Source organism: Podarcis filfolensis, assembly GCF_964270895.1.
Source record: "Podarcis filfolensis genome assembly, chromosome: 6".
NCBI lineage: Eukaryota > Metazoa > Chordata > Lepidosauria > Squamata > Lacertidae > Podarcis > Podarcis filfolensis.
This window is the reverse complement of record NC_139609.1, coordinates 67949780-67970254: the sequence shown is the minus strand read 5'-3', so window position 1 is coordinate 67970254 and position 20475 is coordinate 67949780. Positions and strand designations below refer to the sequence as shown.

General features: G+C 44.9%; 1 protein-coding gene and 1 long non-coding RNA gene across 4 annotated transcripts in view; one reads left to right on the top strand and one right to left on the bottom strand.

Moving 5' to 3' along the window:
* Nucleotides 1-20475, top strand: part of DENND2D (DENN domain containing 2D) — a gene marked incomplete at its 5' end in the record, with an annotated part of 32958 nt that overhangs the window by 1400 nt on the left and 11083 nt on the right. For 2 of the 3 annotated variants that reach the window (XR_014549027.1, XM_083617454.1), the window contains 5 exons: nt 5682-5863; nt 10068-10180; nt 11598-11667; nt 18850-18927; nt 19464-19604. Coding sequence is in view for 2 of the 3 variants with exons in the window: in XM_083617454.1 (XP_083473580.1) it covers nt 5682-5863; nt 10068-10180; nt 11598-11667; nt 18850-18927; nt 19464-19604 (584 nt within the window). The remainder of the gene's footprint in view (nt 1-5681; nt 5864-10067; nt 10181-11597; nt 11668-18849; nt 18928-19463; nt 19605-20475) is intronic. The other variant, XM_083617455.1, reaches the window with a different exon arrangement.
* LOC310764209 lies at nt 173-5046 on the bottom strand. Its single transcript, XR_014549068.1, has 2 exons — nt 868-5046; nt 173-749 (listed from the first exon to the last, which is right to left on the bottom strand). It is a non-coding gene; the product is annotated as an uncharacterized lncRNA (long non-coding RNA).

The window sequence follows — 20475 nt, the reverse complement described above, 5'->3', positions numbered from 1 at the left end:
ATACTTCTGGAGGAAGTACTAACTAATGCAGGTTAGTGGTTGTAATACAGAATACGAATAGAGGCTCTCTAAACTGTGTGGTAAGGAGGGATGAATGGATCTGTTAATTCTGGTTTCCCAATCTTAAATTCTCCACCAATTAGCATTTTTTTAAAAAACCAAACAAAAAAAATTTTGCCAGCATTTTAATGTAAATTTCTCTTAATACACACATTTTTGCAAAGCGCTTTCCTCTAATATAATGCTTTTGGGGTTTGCTATTTTCACAAATCCATGCATTTTTATGCACACTTTACCCTAGACTGATGAGGTAAACATTTGAGTACAGAATAAAGAAGAAAGTCAAAAACCACAAGGCCACAACTTTTGCTAAAGTTTATTGTGTGGCTGCAAGTTGGCAACTGTCGTTGATTTTTCCAGTTGTTGCATCCATTTTACAATTACACTGTCAGTACTCCAGTTTCATACTTGTAGTGGTTCTCAGAGGCCTGCTATTGACAATTACTTGGCTGGCAAACGTTTTTGTGTGACAAGAGGAACAGAAACATACCTTCCCCGCCACTACACGAAAGATGTTTCATATGAAAATGTGCTTCATGAGAACCTCAAATCACACAGACTTCCAGTAAGGGAAGAAGGGGGGGGATTGCATCTTGCCCCCCTATGTTCAGTGCAGCTGCCAGGTTTATGCAAAGAGGACACAACATAAGAGTCCTGCTGGATCTGGCCAGTGGCTCATCTGAGAGCCACTGTTAAGAGCGATAGACTTGTAATCTGGGGAACCAGAAGGAACCAGCCGCTTTGAGACTCTTTCAGGTAGTGATAAAGCGAGATATCAAATCCGAACTCCTCTTCTTCTAGCCCAACATTCTGTTCTCACAGTGGCCAGCCAGATGCCTGTGGGAAGCCTGCAAAAGCATTCTCCCCACCCGCACCTGGCATTACTATCTCCAACCATGGAAGCAGTGCATAGCCACCATGGCTCGTAGCCATTGATAGCCTTACCCTTCATAAGTTTGTCTAAGCCTCTTTTAAAGCCAGTCAAGTTGGTGGCCATTTCTTCCTTCTACAGGAGCAAGTTCCATCGTTTAAAAACAGGCAAGTCCCAATTTACGTTCCAAGGCACCACGCATTTAAGTGTAATCACATACATTGGAAACACTATTGAAAAAAGCCTGAAAACCTTTGGCTGTACCGATAGTCTTGGATTCCGAGCCCCCTTCAGGTCAGCCGGCACATAGCCAATGGCCAGGGATGATGGGTGCTGTAATAAAACAATACCCTGACACAACACAGATTCCCCATGACTTGTTTAGGGTTCATATTGACATATTTGGCTGGAGAATAATATATTCTGGATTGGAGCCAACTGAGTTCTACTTTTACTATTAAAAGTAATGGAAATAAGTTAAATTCAGTGAATCTACTCAGAGTAGACAAGCACCGGCTACAACCCTCTGTCTTCTTGAAGGAAAAAGATGATCACAGCCACATAAAAGATCACAGCTACAAACATTTTGCATCTCTTTAAAGAGGAATAAAATGTCTGTCTTCCAAATTCAGCCACATGCTATGTGCAGCGCTCTATAAAAACCTTAATACATGTTTGCAAGCACTCGCAATCATACAGGTACACTCACTGAGAAGTCCATATTGATGGACAACTTGCCACCATGTCATGTATGAAACTATCTCATGCCTGTCCAGACACACCAACCTAGTGTAGCTGGGGGCAAGGGGGCTTAACTGCCACTCAATTTTATGTTGTGGTCACAAAGACTCATTCCCAATCTGCCCCAAGATTTCAAATGCTGTGTGTTAGGCTTATTTCTATAGGGATAAGGTACCGACTTGTCTAAATATCAGCTTAGAAACCAGCTTGGTAAACTCTCCCTGGCAGTTATGCTGGAAGAACAGTGACTCTATTCAGCAGCTGTTCCTTCTGCATACCCACATTCATCCCATGCTCTATAATAGGCACTCATCACCTCATTATCTGCAGAGTCACCTGCCTAAGGCAAACACGGAAAGGGTTCTCCCTACATACCTTCTGCTTAGAGATCTTCACCTTTGCTCCCCAGACTGCCGAATGCACCAATTGGAGCAAGCTGCTTTGCATCTTATGCCATCATAAATGGAGACTAATCGCCAATCCAGCCCTAACCAGATGGGCACTATGAAAATTGGATGTGTTTTTATCTGCAGATTGGTTCCGTTTATTTTGGCCTCGTGGTGCAGATCCTTTCCATTCCAGGAAAGAGAACCATTCCATTATTAGGAAACTGTGTATAAATAAAGCATTTCTGAGGTTGTTTTGCAAAGGTGTGGTGAGCCCCAGTTGGTGGCTGCTAAATTCATGTAACACTCAAGTGAAATGTTTTAGCACAGTGTGTAACTTGGCTCTAAACCAGCCGGGATGTTGATGGGGCTGGTGTAGCAAGAAGCACCAGAAGCCCTCTGTTTGTATCAACCCCCCCCCCCCCAAAAAAAAAACTTGCTGTGGAAAAGCCCAATGAATCTATATTGGAAAGCAGCCAAACTTTTCCCACATGTTTGGTGGTTCAGGAACTGCAGAGACCAGAAAGCCTTGCAAGTTTACCAAGGGAGGGTGGAGAGAGAACATTTCCTTTGTTGCAGTCTATTTCTCACAGCTACCTTATTACTGAAGCTAATGTTGGGGAGATGGCACGGTGGTGAAGCAGGATGATTGAGTTGCACCTAGTGGCGCTGTTAGCGTAGGCACCCAGGGCGCCTCAGCAGAACAGGAAGGAGGGCCTCAAAATGCGGCACGGCAGGCTTATTACAAATGGAAGCAAGCAAAGCAATACACATTACCACCATAAAACGGTTAAGTCTAGAATTGTGCCAGTGATGACTCCCTACATAGAAGCGAAATAATTTGGATTTTTTAATTTTTATTTTGATCAGTAGAAGGTCCCCCAAAGGGGAATGTGTGTGACATTCATACGCAATAAATGCACAGTAAAGGTACAGGTCAGGCAGGTCTTAAGAAGCAGGAATAAAACTTTTAAGGGTGTAATCCTTAAAGGGGGGGCACCACAGAAATTTGTCATTGGTGGATTTACCCTGGACTAAATGGTGCAGCTGAACCAGGTTGCACAAAAAGGCTCCCACAATAAATGAAATAGATAGAAACAATAAAAATAATAATGAAATAGTAATAATAGAGATGAATGATATACATTAATCCTGGGAATACAACAGAAACAGAATCTGGTAACTGAGGGCACCAACATCTTTTAAGTGCTTAGGGCCTCTGAAGGTCTTAATCCAGCCTGTCTTTGAGCCAGTTACTTGTTCTCATAGGTGAACAATCCTGTCTCCACAGTCTAATACTAGCATTTAGTGGTCTCAGTGGGTGATTGCAACAAGCACAATTCCCCAGTGTGGAACAAAGGCCTGATTTGTTTTCCTCCTGTGCAAACAGCCGCCTATAAGTTTCTTGAACTTGCTGCTGTTTAGGCAGGTGGGGGAAAACCTGCTGTAGCAGCAGCCAAAATCAGATTCTGAAATTAACCAAAACCGATCCCTAGCTGCAGAATTGCTGCCAAACCTGTTGTAACAAATGACGCAGGCTTTCTGTTTGCCCTGTTTCCTTTCTGGGTGCATTCAAGTGAATTTACTTCCTGGGTGGTGTTAATTCTTTATTCCTCCACCCAGTCTTTCTGATGCAATTGTGATTTTTCTCTTTTTGGGGCTTGGACTCAAGCCATCTAAACTTTCCTGCTGCAATCAGTCAGTCAAAGAAAGACTCACTCCTCTGTGCAGCAACCAAACACCTGTGCAGAGAAAGCTGTAAAACCTCAAGATCCGGTAGCATTGAAAACAATTGCGCAAGTCACCTGACTTGAGTGTTTTGTGGCAACCCTGGGACGTTCCACGTCCTGTAACCGTTTCTGAGGAAAGAAGCAGGTCCTGTTGTAAGAGTGAATTTGAGATTTCTTTGGTTCAAGCTACAGCTTGCATGAATTTACCAAGGGATGGGAAGTTATGGGCTCTTCTCCAAAGTACGGAAAGAGTCTCCTAGTGTGGGCTTTTTTTCCCCATTTCAGGAAACATAAGGTTATTTACAAGGCAGGTAAGTGTGCATTTGATGGGTCAATGAACATTGCTTAATAAGCTAGCTAAGGGAAGGATCCAGACATAGCAAAGCTTGTGGGGGATTTACAGCTTGAGCATAAAGTCTAATGAAGTACCTTGGGGCTTAATCAGTAACTAGTTTTAGAACTGTAGCCTTATTCTCATATTTATGCTGGATCATGCCCCATTCTGTTTGTTCAAAGGTTAGCATTTTTGTGGCTGTTTGCATAATCTTATTCCGCTGAATTTGGCTCCTGATCCTAGTAGCATTCTGGGATGTGTTGATCATACTTTTTGCCCCATAGGCATCTCTGGCACGGTGAACATTTTTATTTTTCCATTATTCCACCTTTCCTCCAAGAAGCACAGTGCTTCTCTCCCTCCTCATTTTACCCTGACTCGGCCATGTAACTCACTGGGTGACCTTGGGCTAGTCACTGCATTTTAACCTATTTTACCTCACAGGGGTTGTTGTGAGGGAAGATGCATACACAAATACAGTTGTATATGTTTAGAGCCCCTTTTCTCATTGGTGCCAAAGATGTGGACCATGGGGGCGTTGACCAGTGGCATTGTGGGTATAGTCAGTAGCCTCAGAGGGGTCTGGTCCATTAGGGCAAGTGGAGCCAAGTAGCTCCTGCCCCCGCCTGCCTTTTTGCAGGGCTGGCCCAAGACATTTTGGCACCTGAGGTGAACCACAAAATGGCACACGCAGACACACACACCCCAGCCAGGAAAAAAGGGGTGTGTGAAGATCTACATCCAGAACAAGGGGAAAACAAAATTATACATTAGGAGCAAGGATGGGAGGAGACCAGCAGCGCCCCCTATTTGCCACGAGGCTGCTTAGAAGAAGAGGAGGAGTTTGGATTTGATATCCCGCTTTATCACTACCCAAAGAAGTCTCAAAGCGGCTAACATTCTCCTTTCCCTTCCTCCCCCAAAACAAACACTGTGAGGTGAGTGAGGCTGAGAGACTTCAGAGAAGTGTGACTGGCCCAAGGTTACCCAGCCGCTGCATGTGGAGGAGCGGGGAAGCGAACCCGGTTCACCAGATTACGAGTCCACCGCTCTTAATCACTACACCACACTGGCTGAGGAGGTGGCAGTTCCCACTTCCAAGAATTGCACTGCTGCTGTGTGCAGCAGCAGTGGATGATACATTCCTTGGAGGCCGGATCTGCTGCCCCTGTGCATCCTGCTGCGCCCAAGGTGGTTGCTTCACCTTCCATCATGGGTGAGCTGGCCCTACTTCTTACACCAGTCAGGAGGTAGCTCTGCCCGTCATTGGCTGTGGTTCCAGCTACTGGTCTCCCCACCTTCCTCCCCACCAGTTCTAATGAGCACCAGCCATCACTGATAGCCGTGGCCCAGCTTCCACCAATGAACACCCTGGAAGATACATTCTAAAGCAGTTGAACACAAATTCACTGTCTCCTGAGGCATTTGTTTTCCTTTCCAGACCACTTTCCTTGTGCACAGGCCATCATATGTTTGGTTTTTTCAGAAATGGTTATGTATCCCTCAAATCCTTCTGTAAGGCCTAATTCTTGTTTTTGTGTCACTGTCATCTTGTGCAGCGGATGAATCCCGGGATGCTCACCCTACTGAAAGCAAACCTGATATTGGCGAGAGGCCGGGAGAAAGAAGCAGCTTTCCCAGCTCTGCAGGACACTTGTTCTTTGAATATTTGGTTGTGGTCTCGCTCAAAAAGAATGCTAAAGGAGATTATGAGCCCAAGATTACCTATCAGTTTCCAAAGGTGAGATACCCAGCGTGATTCTTTTGCCAGATGAGAAAACTGGAGCGCATTAGTGAGGAACGCTCCTCAGATATTATACCTTGGAGGGATGAATGCTGGAAGCAAAGCAGTGCCATGATGGCAGGTTCTGCTTCAGGCTTCCCTAACCTGGTGCTCTCTGTATGTTTTGAACTACAGCTCCCATCAGTCTCAGTGACCAGGGCCAAAGGTCAAGTAGGAGAAGGCTGCTGTACTCCAACCTCTGTCTTGTTTTGAGACGAGCCTATGCCCAGGCAAGTGTATGTGTGTATCATTTCAGAAGTTGAAATGAAAACACACAAGTTGGAGTGCAGTATGGTGTTGTTGTTTTTTTTAAAAAAAGAGATTGCTTCAAAACAGAGGGAAACTGGAATGTTGGGCCACTTTTGCTGTTGCAATTCATGACGGCTGGCCCAAGCATTCCCTGAAAATGAAGGCAGGGGAGGGGGTGCTGGAAAAAAAGTGCTGATTTGGATTCTACATCTTTTAGATTCTCTTTGCCTGCCTTCCTCTCCAGTTCCACAGAATTTTGCCTGCATTGCAAAATTTTGCCTGCCTGTAAAACTCCAGTAGAATTGATTTATCTTAAGAAATGCAGAAAATCCTTCTAACGAAAACCAGTGCCTGCAGCAATCTTTCTCTTTTGAAGTGTCCCTCAGTGTTTTGCTTCATGGTGTATCTTCTCTCTATCCATTGGAGTTGTGCCAAGGAAAGTGCTCCCTTGGTAATTGTGAAAGTAGGAGGGATACTGCTGATGGAGTGAGGAAGGAACATCAGGCCCAGCGTGTCAAGAAGGCATGAGAAAAAATATCAACATCAAGTGATCTCTGTGGCTGTGGAATATAATCCTAGGCCATCTGCAGGGCAAGCCATCTTTGTTGCAGCCTACATAGATCTTACATATCTTTTAGACCTAGCGCTGACTGGGGCCTTTTTCTGGGCTGTGCCACTTCAGACCGCAGGGGTTGGAGCTCAAATGAGTGAATGCTCCTCCGTACCAAAATAAATAAATCCCTCCATGTAGCAAAGCTGAATGTCAGGAAGAAGAGTTCTAGATTAGTATCTGAAGAAATTTACTTATTATTATTGTGGAGGCACATTCTGTCTTGTAAGCCCTTACCTGCAGCCTGCAATGGCATCGATCAGACGTGGACTTACTCCCTAAGTCACTAAGCTAGGACAGAAATGACGTCGCCTAGGCCCACCTTCCTAGCTGGTGCCTCCAGATGTTTTGGTTTACAATGCACATCAGCCTCAGCCAGCAAGGACATTGGGGAAGGCTGGTCTAGGCAGGTGTGGGAGCAGTGAAAAGAGCACACAGCAAATGTCCCAAGTGTGTTGGCACTTCCGCACTAATCTCTGGGGTAAAATCATATCCTAGAAGATGAGGGGGTGGGGGGAAATGTCTTCAGCTCAGGGACTACATTCCTTTGAGGCAAAAGCAGGCAGAGCAATAGATGTGGCTCTTAATTTTGTGCTGTATGTTACATTCCATCCATGTACGTGTCAGAGGTTTCTGCTCACACACCTCATGCATCTTTCCATGCTCCTTCCAGGTATGCAAGAGGCATGTCACAGTTCAAGGGACACATTGCAGCCAGGCAACAGCACCCGGGGAGTATATGGCCTGTGGGAGAGGGCCTGAGGAGAGCCCTGAGGGCCAAGCAGAGGTCTGCTGGCCTCTGGCCTGAGGTTACTCACCCCTGCTGTAAGCCTAAGCATCTCAATGAAATAATTTCCAGTTCATATGTGTGGAGTTGTATTTAAGGAGATGGCTTGTGTATTCTTTACCTGGCTTTATCTAGCACTGCTGGACCAGGATTCAGTGCTACATTATATCTAAATGAAGCACCCTGACCGCTAGAGAAATGCAGGGGTCTTCCACAGAATCCCATGCTGTCTTGATCTAGTGTCGTGTTTTACTAAAGTAGTTCTGCCTGATTGAAAAAACTCATGTGAGGCTGAAATCCCTGTCACTGAGTGGGGTGGCCGGTCTTTGCAAAGTGATCACAGAAAGAGGCTTGTTACTCTTATTGTTGTACAAGATGCAACAGCCGTTCCGAAAGTCTGTGCCTCAGCGTTTCTTTTAAAAGCAGAATAAAACCATGTTCCTTTGTGGCTTTGCTTCATGCAGCATGATTTCACACAGCAGCACTTTCATTTTATCTGGGCATACCTTCTCACCACTCGGTCTGCATGGAGAGGAAAAGTACAGAATTGCTTCAGACTCAGATTTTCTTTTTAAAGTTATTTCATGCATGTGTCCTGCAGGCTGTGTAGTGACACAATCCACTGCTCAGTGTAGTATGTGAATTTAATATGTGACCTTCTGCTTTAGGCCCAGGTTGAACTTTATGCAGAAATCTGTGCAGGTGCCATGAGCTCAAGTACTGCCTTGCTCAAGAGAACTTTCAGTGAAATCACAAAACATCACTTGCAAGCTAGACCCCTCTTCATTTCGCTAGCCAGCAACTGTTTTCCTCTGCAAAGTACTATCTGCTGCTAGGTTCCTGTCATCTCAGTCATAGAAACATCTTCAGTATGTATTTGCCATGTGTCTTCTTTTTCCAGGACACATCCTCTTTTTCAGGGGTAAAATTTCTGTCCGGGTGGATTTTTTTAAGTTTGCCAAAATGTCTCTGGCTATGCTTTCTGGATGAGACCTAGACATAACTGGTGGCTGAAGACTTGCTTTCCTCTTCTCTTCTCCTGCCCCCCTCGGCAATATATTACAGCTTCTGTAGCCTACATATAGTAGGGGTATTTTGCTCTTCAAAATATGGCAGCCCTAGTATGGCTATGTAAAGCTGTCTTATGCTGAGTCAGATCATTGAGCCGCTATTGTCTTCTTTGACTGACAGTGGCTTTCCTGGAACTCCAGCAGAGGTCTTCCCCTTCTTTTGCAATCTGACCACTTGGCAGGAGGAAGCCTGTTTCCGGAGGGTACAATAGGATATTTGGTTAAGGACCTCCACCTCCAACAACCTCTAGATAGCCAATCCTTGCCACTTTTTGCCTTATTGCACCCCAGAGTGAGGTGGCCTGATCTTTAAACGCTTGTCACAAAATGAGAGTAAGGGGTCGGGGGGGTGATCCCATCATGCCACACCGGCCTTGCCAGCTTCTCAGTCCGGTGTGTGAACCAAAGAACAGGCTGCCATGAGCTGCCATGTTAACGGTGCAGTGTACTTCGTATATAGGTAAAGGTAAAGGTACCCCTGCCCGTACGGGCCAGTCATGTCTGACTCTAGGGTTGTGCGCTCATCTCACTTAAGAGGCCGGGGGCCAGCGCTGTCCGGAGACACTTCCGGGTCACGTGGCCAGCGTGACGAAGCTGCTCTGGCGAGCCGGCACCATCGCAGCACATGGAAACGCCGTTTACCTTCCTGCTAGAAAGCGGTACCTATTTATCTACTTGCACTTTTTAGGGTGCTTTCGAACTGCTAGGTGGGCAGGAGCTGGGACCGAACGACGGGAGCTCACCCCGCCGCGGGGATTCAAACCGCCGACCATACGATCGGCAAGGCCTAGGCACTGAGGATTTACCCACAGTGCCACCCGCATCCCATGCTTCGTATATATTCTCTTATAAATCCTTACCGTGGTAATCCTATTTTTGGCAGTGTAATACTGTACTTACAAATACAAAAATGATGGTCCACACATAAGGACTGAGGACTTCCTTTCAAAGTCCTTTCTTACGGCTACATTTGATCTTCAGTCTTATAGAATGCAGACAAATGTCACTTGAGAATGGTGGTATATCACCTTATAAGACTGGCGGTCATATGCATCTGTCAGAATTGACCTCGGAAGCAACTCAGATCTTCTGTGTGGACTCTTATACCCCATAGCAAGTGAGCCAGTGTGGTGTAGTTGTTTGAGTGTCGGACTAGGGCCTGGATGACCAAGGTTCACTCTCCCATGAAACTTACTGGGTGACCTTGAGCCAGTCACTGCCTCTCAGCCTAACCTACCACACAGGGCTGTTTGGGGAATTATATGAGGAAGGGTGACCTGTGCGTGCCACCTTGAGCTCCTTGGGGAAAAAGGTGGAATGAAAATGCAATGAGTGAATCAAGTAAGAAAGTAAGCAAGCTAGGCACTTCATATTTCACCAGAAATCTCCTAAGTATCATGGGATAACTTCTTTCATCTCTTTTTTTGCTTTTTTTCCTAATTTCAGCGTGAGAACTTGATGAGGGGACAGCGTGAAGAGGAGGAAAGGTTGCTGCAGGCCATTCCCCTTTTCTGCTTTCCTGATGGCAATGAATGGGCACCGCTCACAGAGTTTAACAGGTAAGCGCCGTGCGACTTGTGAGTCAGCAAGGGACTAGCGCTGTATTGTCCCACAAGAGATTAGGAAAGCAAAATAGACACCAAGGGGCAAAGACGTAGTGCTACATACACATGATATACGTTTAAACCACATTTAAAACATTTGGCCTCTCCCAAAGAGTACTGGGAACTCTAGTTTATCCCTCATGGAACTACAGTTCTCAGCCACCCTTAAGAAGCTAGTTTCCACGATACAGCTTTAACTATATGGTGTGTACTTCAAATTGTATGTTTGTGAGCAGAACCTTCTTTTCGAAATTCTGTAAAACCACCTGCTCATAATCGGTGGACCTTTATAATGATGCTTTATAATCCTGTTTCTAGTTTAGCCAGCATCTGTTGAGTGCAGAGAGTGTTTTGTTTTGTTTTTGCAAAGGGCTGATGTTAAACTGTCATTGTAATCTCTCTCTGCAGATTGTGATAATTGATTATTTTTGCACCATCTCTTACCATTCTCTCTGATGATTTAAAATCCTGATAGTCCTCCCTTAAGACAAAAACAGATGCTACATTTTTCAGTGTGATAAAAATCTTAGGGTTTCCCCTGCCTCTGAAATGCACTGGCCACACATAACAAATGTAAAAGTTTAGTTCTGAGTACCTGCTCATTTTTTTCCCTTCTACACAACTTCTGCATCTGACTGCCCTAGTTTTGAGTAAGCCTTTGTTATCTTTCACTTCCCTTCACAGGAAGAGGTAGTAATGCTTGCCTGTTGCCGCGCAGTTTGCTAAGGGAAGCTGGTAACACCCGTAATGTGCCTCGAAAATGTGACCTTTGTATGTTACCCAGTTTGCGTTTATAACTTAAAGATCTTCAGAGGAATACTGCTTTGCTGGTTTCATTCTTGTAGTTAACAGGTTCATTGGAATCACTTGTCATAAAAAAAAACTCCTGCTTTCCATGCCACTGCTCAGCTTATGTTCAGAAGAGTGAGGCTGCAGTGCAAAATCGTAGTTTATGCTTGCAAGAAACGGTTCAGATGATCTGTTTGCTCCCAGAAATGTTGCCGACCAAGCAGGAAAAAGAATACACTCTTATCTTCTGCTGGGTGGTGTGAAGGCACTTCTGGGGGAGCGGGGTAGGTTTTCCACATGTTTGGGCCAGTCATAGAATCTCTCTGACACATGGATCGTAAGGTTCCTGATATTACCTGAAGACTGTATTTGCTGAGCCCTGAAACATTCAGAGACTAATTAATCTTGTCTGCTCATAAGTAAGCCCTATTGAATTCAGTAGGTTTTACTCACAGCTAAGTTGGGTGAGGATTGCAGCCTGCTTCCCAAATCTTCATTTAAGTAGCCGATTTGTTCTGCTTTCCCCCCATACAATAGTTAGCAGACTGATAAAACTCTTAAGTCTTTTATTCTTTTTTTACAGTGAAACCTTTTCTTTTGTTCTCACCAATGTTGATGGAAGTAGGAAGATTGGCTACTGCAGGCGACTCTTGGTGAATATTTCTTTTACTACTATTTTTTAAATGTTCCTTTTAGTTTGTTGTTTAGGCTCTGGGGGGGGGGGAGTGGGGCTGGCTAATCCAAGGAGCTCATGCAGTTTTTGCAGTCAGGCCCAACCGCACACTGAGTTTGTAGTATGCCAGAATAGGCAGAGTTTTTCATATTGACCAGTAGTTGTAAGACTTACAAAAGAAGGAAGTTGCTAATACATGTATGAATCCAGTGCCTTAGCCCCAGTCCTTACTGAAGTGCCAAATCTGTGCTTGGGTGTTTACCAGTTTAAACTGCGCTCCCCTCTCTAAGCACAAAACACACTGATCACGCTAATCTTGGTCAGTACAGGAAACATGATCCAGTGTTGCCCTGTTGCATATTTTGGATCCAGGGTGGCCATGAATCATGATCTGCGCTTGTTAAGGAGGTCTCAATGTTGAAATTGCAGTACCCTAGTACTGTTCTTTAAGGAGTCCCCAATGCCGTGCCCAAGACAATCTCACTGCTCACTCAGGGAGGGAGGTGGTTATGACAACAGCAGGATCCCTGTTCTGTGCCAGATGCCTAATGCCAAGTGTTCATAGTCAAATGGATTGTATCTTGGACTGGGTATCTGGCAAGGAGGAGAGGATCCCTAGGCACTACTACAGCAATCCCATCTTCCCACCCAATGACCATAAGTTGCTCTTGTACAAAATAACTGGCTTGAATTGACTGGGACCAAAAAGGTTTTGCAAGGTCTGGATAATACATACCAGCCAGTCAGCTTATTCATCCTTGATCGTATCTATAGTGATGCACTACTTTGTACTTCTTTCTAAAGATGTGATTTAGACCCACAGACTTCATTTAGTCCTAAATTCACTATCAGAAAACAAGGTTGATAAATTCAGCAAGTGGAGCTCCCAGAGAGAATACGATGGACAAATGCATTAGTTTCGCTGTAATGGGATTTTTGTTTCTGAAGCCTAGCAGTGCAGGCGAGGGCAGAGAGTGTGATGGAAATTCTTGACTCTGCAGCAGGGTGTTGGATGAAGGAACTGGGGCCTCTCTAGGGCATGAGAACTTGTCAAGTCCTTGTCAGCACTGGGCTATTGCTGGATTTGGCAGGGATTCTATGAAAACCACCAGATTCTTCCCCAAAATGTACAGAGCTTTAATGAAAGAGCATTGTCAGGTATAAAAAAGAACTTGCACATTAGAGGAGAAAGGCAGAATGAAAGTCAAGTACTTATTTCAAATGATAAAAACAACCCAAATTAGTAGTAATAGTAGTGATGGAGAGTGGGCTAGACTGCCAAAGATCTGGGTTGCTTCTCCATCACAGGCGGCATAATAATAATAATAATAATAATAATAATAATAATAATAATATATTGTAGACTGCCCTTCATCCAAAGATCCCAGGGCAATTCACAACCTTCTTTTTATATGAACAGACCATTGCAAAATATGTGCCCTTATCCAAGCATAGTGTTACGACTTTTATAAAATGCATCATGGGACAACTGTCTGCTGCTGCAGAGTGCCTAGCATGCCCCTTGCCCTTACCACAGTCCCTTATCAACTTAAAAGTTGATAAGGCTGTTCTTTTGCGGAGGTGGAAAAGAAGGTTCCCCTCCCCCTCGTGTGCAAGCAGCTCTTTCCACATGAGTAAAAACACCCACTGTTTTTTAAAATTAAATGTATAAATAAATAATAATGGTAAAGGGTCTCGTGGGGTCCCAGCCCTGGTGAACACTTACGTAGAATCCATGTTTAGAATGGAGCATTTGTTATGTCCCTACCGTTATGTAGGGCAGCCTTCCCCAACCTATTTGGCTGGGGCTGATGGGAGTTGTAGTCCAAAACAGCTTGAGGGCACCTGAGTGGCAAAGGCTGCTCTGAGCTATGTCACTGGTGCCCTTATCTTTAAAAAATCTGTGACTGTGTAAGCAGCTATGGTGTGTGTTCCTAATGTTGGACCTCTAAAAAGGTAGAACTCTTGTGTTGGAGAGTGGCTGGGGCAACCCAGCCAGATGGGTGGGATATAACAGCAACAGCAACCAGATCACCTCTTCCAAATAAAATAGGAAAAGAGAAAAGCAAGTATCCACAATCACATTTAGGTCCTGGTTGTGGCTAAGAGTTTTGAGAGGGGAGGAAAACAGCCTTCTTTTTGAGTGACTTGGATCTACTCCCATTTCTGTAGAAATCAAAAATGACCAGCCAGAGCTCTGCACTGTATGTTACAAAGGACACTTGGATCATAGTCAAGACCCTTTGCCTCTGGAGACATCTAGGCTTACATTCCAAGGCAATCTGATGCAAATTCTGGGGCAATTTCTCAGATAAATGAAACAACAACTGATCTTTCTTTTTTTTTTAAAGTGTGTTTGTATCAATCACAGCACAGTTGCCCTTCAGTTGCTTGCGGCTTTATGTTTATTATGTTTGGTCCTTCAAGGGAACAGTGGGAGGGGAGGGGGGCTTTGTTGTGCAAAGAGTTGGACAAACACACTGGGATCAAAATATAAATAATTAGCTTGAAGGATATACAGCCTGAATAGACAAGACAGACATAGAGAGAGGGAAGCAGAGAGGACCAGCAGAGACTGCTGGTTCAGGCAGCTACGTATTTCTGACCAGGGGTGAACAAGGCGAGGTGACTAAAGTATTTGTTGTTTTTTTTTAAATACATACACAAGGTGGGATTTTTCCCTAGCAGCAGATAAGGCAAGAGCAGAGTAAGAGAGAGACAATGGGAGGAGACACCTTCCTGCTACCAGAATCACTGTCATTCACCTGGACATTGTAGGGACAAGTCAGGGGGATGGTGAGATTGGGGTTGTGTGAGCATGATGACCTCCATCAGGTCATCATGCTCCATCAGGGCATAGCATGCACAGCCCCAATCTCACTGCTGCCTGCCCCCCCTCCAGTTAAGTGGTGCCAGTTCAAGAGTGCAGCTCCATGGCACTGACTGCTCTTGGTTGCAACAGTGACCATTTCTGGAGCACTCCCTACGTAAGTTGAAGGGAAACCTTGGCGGTGTGGTGGGGATTTTGGCATTGGCTCAGTCCGGATCATGCCAGTGATGGTGGGAGGCCAGAGGCAAATGTGGATGGAACATGGGCACAAGTGCGCTCCCACTCCCCCCCCCATCCTCCCCTCCTGTTTCCCCACTTGCTACCCACATGAAATCTGAACAAAGGCTGCACATAACCTCCAGTGCCACAGTTTCTCTATTCCTGCTGAAGATACAGAGCAACCAGAAAGTAGGACAGGAAATCAGAGCCTTCATTACTGGCTCTTTAACTCAGATGATAACAAAGGGACAGGCTTTTGAAAGATGTGAAACTCCAAGTCCCGGAGGGCGGGGGTGGGAAGCAGTGAGTCCTCAAGTAAGGGCTGCTGTGAATAAGGCCAGAAAAGGCCTCTTGACCACTCTTTGTACAGATGAAATGGGGGTCTTCACAGCTACCTCCACCCACTGTTCAGCCTTAGACTGAACAACCATCATTCATTGCGATATATTCCTTTTTCGACACAAGAGAGTGTCTGTTGTCTCTTTCTATTCTGCAGGGACAGTTGTTTTTTGTCCTCATTTCACTTTCACATAAACTTTGTGACCTCTTTGAGGAAGCCTGTTTTGTGCACTTCCTTAAATTTGAGGTGGGGAACTGGAATATTCATATCTTAAATTAACTTGTTAGACATTCTGCACTGCCTTTCTTCCTTTGCCTTTCAGTTTATTTTGAATATTCTTAATATCCACCTGTAAATGGGAGATGTGGATGATAAGGGCTTTCTCTTTGCTTGTTTCCAGTTAGCCGAAAACAACACAGTCTACTAGTTTAATTCCACTACAAACTGATTCATAGCAGTCTGATTCAGAAGTTGGTTTGTATGTTCTCAGAAGTTTACATGTTGGCATTCTGTTCGCTAGTGTAGCCAACACCTTTGTTTGGGTTGTTTGCTCTTTTGACAAGATATGCAACATTCAAAGCTTACAGTCAGATTTCATTGCGCTTAGAAGTACAATGAAAACTGGCTGCAAACTGTGCATGTCGTAGATCAGGGCTGGACCAAGAGATTTTGCTGCCTGAGGCAAACTACAAGTCAGCATGGCATACATGCCCATTCCAGGTTGGCAGTTGAATCTTCCTTCAACTCCTTCCCTGCACCTGAAGACTGCAAATTAGCTTAGGGGATGCAGGCCAGGCCGCATGGCACACACAGCTCTTTAATCACCTTGCCACTGCTCTAAGCCCTGAGGCAGTTTCCTTCCTCTGTCTAATGACAAGACCAGCCCTGTATTCTATACTGTTCTGAAGATGTTCTGGTTAACATATGAGGCATGCTATGTACTTTCATTTCTGCATGTCAAACAGTTCCAGTTATTTGTTAATAATAGCGTTTATGTGCACGTGGAATCTGGACTCACTTTAAAGCAAATTGATTTCTTATGTGTGATTGGAAGCTGAAATGGAAAATTATCACAGATTGGGAATCAGTATTTGTCGTGATAATGTCCGACATTCAGATTATCTGGTACATTCTTGAGAAGTAATTTACTGAATGAACGAATGTGTTTGTGCCCTACCTCTTAGGATACAGACCCACACCAAGGGGATTGCAACACACACTCACATACAGCCAATAAATTTTAAAATAACAGAACAACCTGCAACCCCTCTCTTAATGAACCAGATGTGGCTGTTTCATTTGCTGTGGCTGAAGAACCCATTGTTGCCTAGTTGAAGGTTGGTGATCTGGTTCAGATCCTTCCCCCAGAGGATCTCAGTTGGAAAGATGAACTCTAGTCTTGGGTAGCTCAGTTGCTTAGAGCATGGTGCTAATAACGCCAAGGCTGCAGGTTTGATCCCCATATGGGACAGCTGCATATTCCTGCATTGCAGGGGGTTGGACTAGATGATCCTCAGGATCCCTTCCAACTCTACAATTCTATGATTCTTGGCCAAGGTGCTAGCTGTGTCTCAGTTCTTGCATCCGTACAGTGAGGTTGAAGCTTGAGGCAGAAGTACCTCCTTTCACTTCCTGTGACACAAATACTTGGCTCCTCAGAAACCTGGTTTTCTCGCTTGGCATGCACCCACACTATAACACTTCGTGAGGACAAATGAGAAAGTGTTGTGTGCATAAGAATTTCTGCATAATAATTACAGGGCACAACTTTCCAGCTGATAAAGCTTTGATGTTAGGCAGGGGAGGGGGGAGGAGAGAGAAACACATACACATCTTTCAGGGCAAATATTTCAATTGCTGCTTAGTTGAAAAGTCAACAGGAAGACTGAAGGCCTTGAAAGGTAAAGAAAAAAGAAAAGAATGAAAAGCTGACTTTGACGGGTTTTTGCTTCATTTCATATGTTAACAGAACTAGTCATCCCATAATTCCTCCATCAACCCATGGAGACCTGTGGAGAGACTCTTTAAGTTAATCTACAGGACTTCACAGTGAACACTATTGCAGCAGATATTCTGTGGTTCTGTTTGATGTTGATGTTTGCTATTTGTATGTTCAGAAAACCACTCAATAGAAATATTTACAAAGAAAAATTCCAAACAGCTGAAGGGACAGTTTGGGGGGTGGGGGTGGGAAATACTTGAAATGTAGTGATTCAGAAGAAGGGGGAGGCAGTTGGGTGTGTGACCATAAAGAAGGAATTGTCTTGAGGCCAAACAGGGCATGGCATGGGGAGGGGGTCCACCAACAAACCCCCACAACTGGGTGTGTGGTTCTTTAAAACATACCATAGAAGGGGACTGAGCTTCTGCCTCCTTAACTGCCTTTTTAAAAAGCCATTTCCCCCCTCCCAGTGGTATTCTGTGTCCACATATAACCCACTCCACACACATAGGGAGAAAAGTGGCTGAAGGGGGGCTTTAGGAGAGGTTTGTAGGTGAGGGAAATGCTTCACTCCGACCACCAGCCCATGCTACCCTTTAAATCTGTATATTCACATTCTGTAAGGCTCTTGTATGACTCACTTTGAGTTATGCCATCATTGCTCCTACCTGTGTTCTGAGGAAACTCCGGACTCAGAACCAGGGCGTGTGCCCAGGGAAGCTTTCCTTGTGCCTGTTTCAGTGCTTTAGTGTGAAACCAGAAGTTCAGGAAGCAGTGTCGCCCCGCCTCTCCAGTCCCCAAAAGTAGGTATCTCATTGCAGTGGACTTGCATGCTGATTTCTATTGATTTGTCATGTGGACTACCAGGAAACCTGCCATGGTTGTGTCCAGGTGCTATGTCCTACATGCAGTGACAGTTTGCTCTCACTTGGCAGCACAAGTCCTATGCACATTTTACTCAGAAGTTACTTAACTTAATGCAGCTTGCTCCGCAATAGGTGGGTTTGGGGCTTCAGCCTTAGCATGTCAGAGCTCCAAAGGAAACACCACGCAGATGCCTTCTGCCCAGTCAATATTCATCCATGCAGAGCTGTTTATACTTGGTCCCTCCACAGCTTAGGTTGTTTTCTATGGTGACAAAGAGCTTAACCATCTGTTCACCATCCGGTTTATTTCACATCTACTAAATTCTCATGTCTCAGGCTGTGGGTAAGGGGGGAAAGGAAATCACTTGAGGCTCATTTTGTGTCATGAGGATGCTTCATGGAAATGCGCAGTGCGACTTAATCAGGACTCGGCTAAATTTAGAAATAAACTGTTTAGTTAGCTTATAAAAAAACCAGGAGATTCCCCTCTCCCCCTCTGTTGGCATAGTGAAACTGCATTGCTTCCTGTTGCTAAACCCAATTTTCAAGTTCCGAGGGTGATTTTCACAAAACTGGGTCATCCAGAATTCACTTTTCTTCTGTGTTCAGTGAGTTAAGCTGGTGTCTTGTTGATCTTGAGAGAGAGCAGGAGGGCGTTCAAACTGGTCTAGTGTTCGGGGCTTTCTTTCTGTCCTTATCATCCTAGATGACAAAATGTGTTCCATCTGCTGCAGAAAAGAAGAAATACACCCCAACCCAAAGAGGCTTGTTGCAAATAGCCCTGTATTTTTGCTTTCACCACTCCATAACCAACAATTCAGTTTAGGGGCCTTGAAAGTTGTGTTTAGTGACTTAACCTCTTCTTGTTGCTATAGGAATGTTTTTGTGTATTTGCATACTATAAACATGCAGTTTGAACATGACATTTTGTGGTGGTTAACCTTTGTGCAAAATGATTTTTTCAGCCATCTGGACGAGGTGCACGTCTTCCAGAGGTTTACTGCATTGTAAGCTGCCTGGGTTGTTTTGGCCTGTTTTCAAAGGTAGGAGTTCTGGACTATCTCTCCCCACACCCCAGTCATCCCTTTTACTCTTCAGCACATACAGAAAAATAGATTTGGCTCAGAATTGCTTGTGTTGTTATTCCATGTTTAAATCTACCAACTTCTGGTATTCCCCTTATGAGGAACCAGTACAAAGAAAGAGGCTCCATCTCGCCTAGATGTCATGCCTTGTAATCCCAGGTGTCCTTACCTATTGATCAGTGGAAATGTGCTCTGCACATCATTATTAAAATTAAGAGCCAGTGTGGTACAGTAACCTAGGTATGGGAAGCACTGCCGCTCAAGCTCCCCAGTCTTGCAGAGTGGTTGGGAGGATGAGATGCCCTTAGAGGAAAGGCAGTTTACAAGAGGAGTTGACACCAAGATGTCGAAGATGAAAGAAGCAGAATTAAGTCTTGTGCATCATAATATGGCTTCCTTGCTGAGAATTCTCTTTCTTTGGTAAGTCCCTGGAGAGGTGCAAGCAGATTCGGAGTGGCTGTCAAGCGACTGATACCCTTCTTTTTTCCCATTAGATTTTGGATGAGGTGGAGAAAAGGCGGCAGATCTCTGCAGCTGTCATCTACCCCTTTATGCAGGGTCTCCGGGAATCCCCTTTTCCAGCACCAGGGAAAACGGTCACCATTAAAAGCTTCATCCCCGACTCAGGGACAGAGGTTTGTAGCTGCTGATAATAACCTCAGCTGGTTCTATCATGACTAGTAAATAACGTATTTTTCACCCGTCCCATAAGGCGCACCTAGTTTTTTGGGGGGGAAATAAAGGGGAAAAAATTTATCCCCCCCCCCAGGCACGGGGCTGGGGCAGGGGAAGCCCGAGCTTCCCCCACCCCAGCCCCCAGAACAGGCAACTCTCTGCAGCCTTCGGCATGCAGGCAACTCTCCGCAAGCCGTGGGAGCCCGGCGCGGGCTCCCAAGGCTTACGGAGATCTGCGCGAAGCCTGCATTCGCCCCATAGGACGCGCACACATTTCCCCTTCATTTTTGGAGGGGAAAAAGTGCGTCCTATGGGGCGAAAAATACGGTAAGTCAGTAATGGTGGTAGTTCAGCAGGGAGTGCAATAAGGCAGGAGCTGGTGATCACAAAACACTCTGTGGCTGGGTTCAGATGTTAACTTGAAACCATGGTCTGAATGTCATGGTTTCATGTTAACATCTGAACCCAAACCTGCCCCAAAAACGTAGTTCTTGGGGATAAACCAGGTGCTGAAGCCATGGTTTGAAGCTGGTCTGCAAGTTGCAGTTTGAGCTATGGTTTCGCATTACATCCCAATTCACAGAGCATTGACAAACCACTCTAAGGGCCATGCTTCCTCCTGAAGAGACTACTACACAGTGGAGATGGCAGTGAATTTAGGAAAAGGAATGGTGGATAGATGGAAGGGACTGGTCAAGAAGCTCTAAACTATGGTTTGCCCGTTGTACACCTGGAAACTAAAATGGGTTGCTCACTTAACTATGGTTAGCATCACAAAACATACATCTGCACTACATTTGAAGTGAGCCTTTATGTGGCTAACTTTTGTTT